Here is a 6,119-nt window from a genome sequence, read left to right as displayed (position 1 = left end):
AGTGAGAGCAGATTGAGCGAGAGCAGATTGAGTGAGAGCAGATTTAGTGAGACCAGATTTAGTGAGACCAGATTGAGTGAGAGTAGATTGAGTGAGAGCAGATTGAGTGAGAGCAGATTGAGCGAGAGCAGATTGAGTGAGAGCAGATTCAGTGAGAGCAGATTGAGTGAGAGCAGATTCAGTGAGAGCAGATTGAGTGAGAGCTGTCAGTTTCACAGTGTGTCAGATCAAAACTAACACTGATCTAATTTTTGCTCCTTCACATAGATATACGAGTTCAGATCCGTCTTGCTGCTGCAGAGAACCAGAGGAGTCCAGATCAGCAGCTGAGGCTGACACACATGATCAGAGCCCATTTGTGGACCCCGTTGGATCGTCAGCAGAACCCAGTAAATGACGAACATCCGTAGAACAAGCAGCTGGTTCTGCTGGAGACGAACCGGGCCTACTGGAGCTCCTTTGGTTTTGGTTTTGGAGGAAAAACAGAACAAAATATTAAAACAAGATGATCATCCTCCTTCTGCGTTCAGAACCGGTCCGACTCAGCTCCCTCTGGTTCTGAAGCTCGGTATTCCCGTTGCCTGTTCTGGCTTCAGGTTCTATTCCTGAATGGAACCAAGTGACCCAAACCCACACTACAGAACCAGTGAGAAATTCCTCCTGGATCCGGCAGTTCTGGATCGTCTGTGGATCCGTAACCGCTGGGATCGGATGTTTCCACATGGAGACTTTTCATCCAAACCAGCATTGTTTGGGTTCTGCATATCTACTTCTGACCAGCATGAGTGGGTCAGAACAAGTTCTGCTGCAACGACAAGAACTACAGAGAAAGTCAGGAATACTGCTGGGAACACAGGACAGGAATGATGCTGCCACATGTTCTAGCCGATCCGGACAGCCAAAGATCCGGTTCTGGTTCTGGTTCCCGGTCCAAGTTTTGGTTCTGGTTCTGCAGATGGTCCAGCCCCTGCAGGCAGGCTGTCTGCTCCCACGCTTCATTAGCATATTTAATTAACCTGCTAACTGATGAATGGGGGCAGATGGGGGTGGGTGCTGGGGTAGAGCCCCCTCCCCCTCCCTCCAGTTGCCATGGTTTCAGGCTGATGCTCTTTGTTTTAAGCAGCTGAAGCAGGACGACACGGTGAGCCGCATGCTAACAGGCCTGATGAATGCTGCCCTCTGTCCCCCTGGGGGGTGGGGGGGGGTCTAGTCAAAGCACAGCACAGCCTGGCGGCAGGCAGCTAGAATTACATGATGAGTTCAGGAACAACTCGAATCAAATGGGAAGGAAAGAGGAAAAGTTTCAGTCCGCTGATTCCCCCTGAGGAGACCCTCTCTCCCGCCCCTCCCAGGTTCTGCTGCAGCTGATCGATGGACCTGAAGCCCTTAAATCATCTCAGGAGGAGAAGAAGAGCTGGAGGACAAACCTAACCCTAACTGATTTATCCTACAGGGGACACTTGTGGTACTGGTTCTGGTTTTGGGTCAGGTCCGTCTTCCTCAGTGGACCAGACCAGGTTCTGCTGCTGCTTTCAAGAGTCAGAGAACTCTAACATCCCAGCTGTCCGTGAACTCACCGTGCCTCTCACTGAGTGTTTTCCAGCTCTCCTTCCTCATCGTAGTTTTTCTGTTTCCCTCCAGAAACCAGCCAATCAGAAAGCCCCAACCAGGCCAGCGAATCAGACATCAAGGAGCAGCCAGAGAACGGTGAGATACGCACACACACACACACACACACACACACACACACACACACACACACTTGCGAGCCAGGCTGAGTTTGACTCTTCTGATCTCACATGTTACTGAGCAGTTATGTGTGTGAAGAAATCCTCCTGGTTTATCTGTGTGTGTGTTGGTCCTGGACCGCAGCTCCGTTACATGTTACAGACAAACTCTAGAGCCGACAGCTGGGAATCGTTATTCAGCCTGCTAATAGCCCCGCCCACCGCCACCGATAACCCCACCCACCGTCACGCATAGCCCCGCCCACCGTCACTCACAGCCCCGCCCACCGTCACTCACAGCCCCGCCCACTGTCACTAATAGCTCCGCCCACCGTCACTGCAGGAAAGGTGTAGTAATTAATGGGGGTCTGGATTAAAAAATTTTTATGTATTTAATTTCATGGTCTAATTAATTAATTGCATTTTAATTAAACTATGTATCAACAAAATAAACATGATTTTTAATCCCAAGGCCTTTTTGCTGCTAAGTTGTTGAGTGAATGTCCATCAGAGCCGAACATCAGACATATTTCAGGTTCTCCATCAGATCGGAGCAAAGTGTTTTCCTTTCCATTCGACTTTCCAGAGTTTTTCCGATCATTCATGGAGCTTCTTTAGAAATGTGGACGCTGACATTAGCATTAGCTGCTACATGTTTAGCTTTCAGATGCTACTTTGAGCTAGCATAGCTCCTGATAGGCTAACTGCTTTTAGCAGCAGTAATGTTTTCCAGCATCAGATCATGTAGAAGCAAGAATGAACCGAGAAGCCGCGTCCATCGCTGTTAGCGGTTAGCTGCGCGTGAGATTTGCAGGAGTAGCAAATGCTACTTTGAGAATCAGACATCAAGGAGCAAACAAAAGTCAAAGGTTCCAACCTTTGACTTTTGTTTGTTAAAATGAAGAAAATTTAAAAATTACATTAAAGTTTTAATGCATTAAAATTGATGTAGTTAGTTTAGTAACACTTGACGGGGTGTGAATAAGACTGACATGACTGTCACAAACACGACATAACATCAGTAAGTCTTCATGAATATTAATGACTGTAGTCAAAGTGTCATTTGGTAAATTATGAAACTTTTAATACAAAGTTGACATTATTCAAAATGTCTATTTTATGAAAACTTGAAATTAACCAAGAAATCATGATCTAACATAAATTGGGTTATAAAAGTATTACTGATTAAACTTTAAAAATTATCTAGCTTTATTTTGTAATATTTTATTGCTCTGCCCTTTTGTTTAGTCTTAAATTTCTTAATTTAATTGATCCTAAAGTTTTACAGCAAGATGTCTGCAAAGCACTTAAGAACTTTGCATTTGAAACGTTATTTAAGGTTGTTTTAAGTAGTGCAGTACCCCATCTCCACCAGTGAGAGGCAGCAGTGCACGAACAGGCGTGCAGTATGTCGATGAAGAAGAAATCTTCCATATTGTGCGGAACAACGGCCAGACCTCCTGTTTAAAAAGAAGCCGGAATTTGTCACCTAATACATATGAGGTATGTGTCTTATTAACTTTACCTTTCTTTTTTTTTTTTAGAAAATAACATTGACTATGTTCTTTCTCTGTAATGTTAGCTATGAGCAATTCTAGCCAATCCTACGTTGCTGTAAGTTAATGTTAGCTAAAGTTATTAAACTCCATTACTGTAACTTTAGCCCTCAATATTAAACATAGACAGGCAAATTGTTTTTTCCCTCCAATTTTAATCTAGCAAATTAAAAGCTAATATGTTAGTCAAAGTTATTCTTTATGTGCATTATTTAGCAACTTGGCTGGTGTGACGCAGTGCTTTTGTTCTTTGCTTTGGAAACTTTAGCCACATGAAGACCCAGACTAGCCTAAGGACACATGGTGGGGGGACAAAGTTGGCTAATGAAGACATGCTACGAGTGTGGAGGATGATAATGAGGAGCAGCCACCAGAGAAAGAAGATCCTGTTACACCAAAGAGAAAGAAGCAGATGAAATATTCCCCAAGAAAATGAGGTAAGTTGTTTTGGTGTTACTATTTTCTCCAGGTGAAGTGGGGTGAGACAGCCAGGTAAGTGGGGAAGGGGGAGCAGGAATCAACAACTAATTGTTGTCAAATGTAAAACTGGTGTTAAATCTATTTATTTATTAATAAGCTTCTTGCAAACATCAATAAGTCAGAGTATCTGGTTGGAAATAATTTAGAATGCTCAGTAAGTGGAAAGATTCGCTCATGTGCCTAAAACTATACATTAAATGATGCAATCTGAACAACAACAGTCTCTCTGAACTTCTGCCAGACAAATATTTGATCAGAATAATTTTGTTCAGCTCTAGTTACTATGCTACTTGTATTAAGAAATAATTGTATTGCACTTTATAACAACCAGTCATGTTAACTAGGCATTTGTCTACCATTCTGACAGTGTGCAGCAAGGAACATGTTTGGAATGGTATTTAAATAAATGCTGAATTAAGATCACATTACAATTTTTGTTTATTTGTTTTTGTTCCTTTTTTTGAAGTGACCACAGTGGATTGAGTCATCGCCGACTATGAGGATGTCCAGAAGAGATTGACCAAGTTTGAATTCATGAAAAGACTTTCACCGTGATTAACACTGACCACAACCATTGCAAGAACAGCTATAATTTCTGAGCATTTCCGGATACCTTTAAAGAGCTGCTCCCAGAAAATTAACACAACAACATTCCAATATACAAAGGGTTTGTTCTGCAGCTATGATGGTGGTTATAAGTAGTTCAGTGTGTTTCACTTCACTCAAGGTAAGATAACATTAATGATTATGTTAATATAGCATTTGACATTGTAATGACACTTAATGACATCTTTATAACTGGTGCTACTTGTTCCACTTGATGTAAGAGGAATTATCAATGACTCTGTTATTAAATCATTTGACATTGTAATAAAGCTTCATGAAATCATTGTTGTTGGTCCTACTTGTTCCGCTTTATTTCCGGTAGGGAGAAATATTAATTACTGTTTCATTAAAGCTTTGGACACTGTAATAACACTTAAAGACATCATTATGACATATTTATGACATGATGATTTCTTGGTTAATGTCAAGTTGTCATAAAGACATTGTGAATAATGTCAGCTTTGTATTAAGAGTGTCTTGATTTACCGAATGACACTTTATGACAACAGTCATTAATATTCATGAAGACTTACTGATGTTCATGACAGGTGTTATGTCATGTCAGTCTTATTCACACCCCGTCAAATAAAGTGTTACTGTTATTTTTTAAAATAAAGTCCCGGCTCTGATAACTGATCCACTCAGCTGGTTCGGATCTGTACATCCAGACACGGAGCCGGTTCTGTTCAGCTTCCTCTCACTGCTGCGCTAATACCAATGGCTCTGTTATAAATGGGACTGGACCGATTCACAATAACTGAGTAATCCTGGATGTTTCCATGGAAACCTGTGATGTTCCACCTGAAGAGCAGGATCAGTGAACTCCTCCTCCTCTTCGTCTGCAGGTCACCTGGGATTCCAGGACAGCTTTGTCACACCTGGAGTCTTCACCGTGGCCGAACTCGTCCGAGTCTCCCAGAGTGAGTCTAGCTCTTTCTCTTCCTTCTCTCTGATTGGTCCATTAGTGGCAGCTGCTCTGTGATTGGCTCAGCAAATTATTATTTTATTATTAAACTTTTAAATTTTCATTGTTATTTAATTTGTGCTTTTATTAATTGCATTGTTATATTTTTCTGTTTTCCTTGTGTTTTATATTATTTTGTCTTCCTAAATATTTTTATTTCATTTTATTTTTAATAAATTCTGTTCCAATAGGTTAATATTTTTATTTTATTCCAACTCAGATGGATTTTTAGTTCATCTTTTGTTGCTTAGTTCTCGATCATTCTGTTACTCCCAGTTTTGACCAGAACCAGAACCAGACCTGCTCCAGTTTCATGTTTTATCTGCCCCCGTTCACCTGGGCTGGAGGAAAGTACAGGTGTAAGCACACAGCCTGGAGGAGCTCCTTTATGAACCACAGCTGTAGGACAGTTGTCATGGAAACCAGCTGTTGGTCTGCAGTCCATCTGATGTCTGAGCAGTTTTTCTGTTCTCTAGCTCCCTCTGCTGGAGAGGGAGCTGGACAGCTGTCTGTCCATGTCCCCGTCTTCATCCATGTCGGATGGTTTTTAGCTCCATGCAGATTAAATGTTTCTGCTGCGGCTCCTGAAGCTCAAACACACATCGTCTCTTTCACACACACACCAAAACAAAGCCTGTCAGTGTGTGTGTGTGTGTGTCTGTGCGTGTATTGTGTGGGTCAGCACATTTGCAGCGATGCAGCTCTGAAAGAATCACTTATAGATTAGAGTACAGGAGAGTGCATGCTGTGTGTGTGTGTGTGTGTGTGTGTGTGTGTGTGTGTGTG

The 6,119-nt window shown here is 42.1% G+C and overlaps 1 protein-coding gene across 1 annotated transcript in view; it reads left to right on the top strand.

Annotated features, from left to right (window-relative positions):
• Window positions 1-6,119, top strand: part of nfia (nuclear factor I/A) — a 70,722-nt gene that overhangs the window by 35,178 nt on the left and 29,425 nt on the right. The window contains 2 exon segments of the mRNA XM_008406504.2: window positions 1,642-1,707; window positions 5,215-5,289. Of these exon segments, the coding sequence (XP_008404726.2) occupies window positions 1,642-1,707; window positions 5,215-5,289 (141 nt within the window).

Source organism: Poecilia reticulata, linkage group LG4 (genome assembly GCF_000633615.1).
Source record: "Poecilia reticulata strain Guanapo linkage group LG4, Guppy_female_1.0+MT, whole genome shotgun sequence".
Lineage (NCBI taxonomy): Eukaryota > Metazoa > Chordata > Actinopteri > Cyprinodontiformes > Poeciliidae > Poecilia > Poecilia reticulata.
This window is presented reverse-complemented; position numbering and strand designations above follow the sequence as displayed.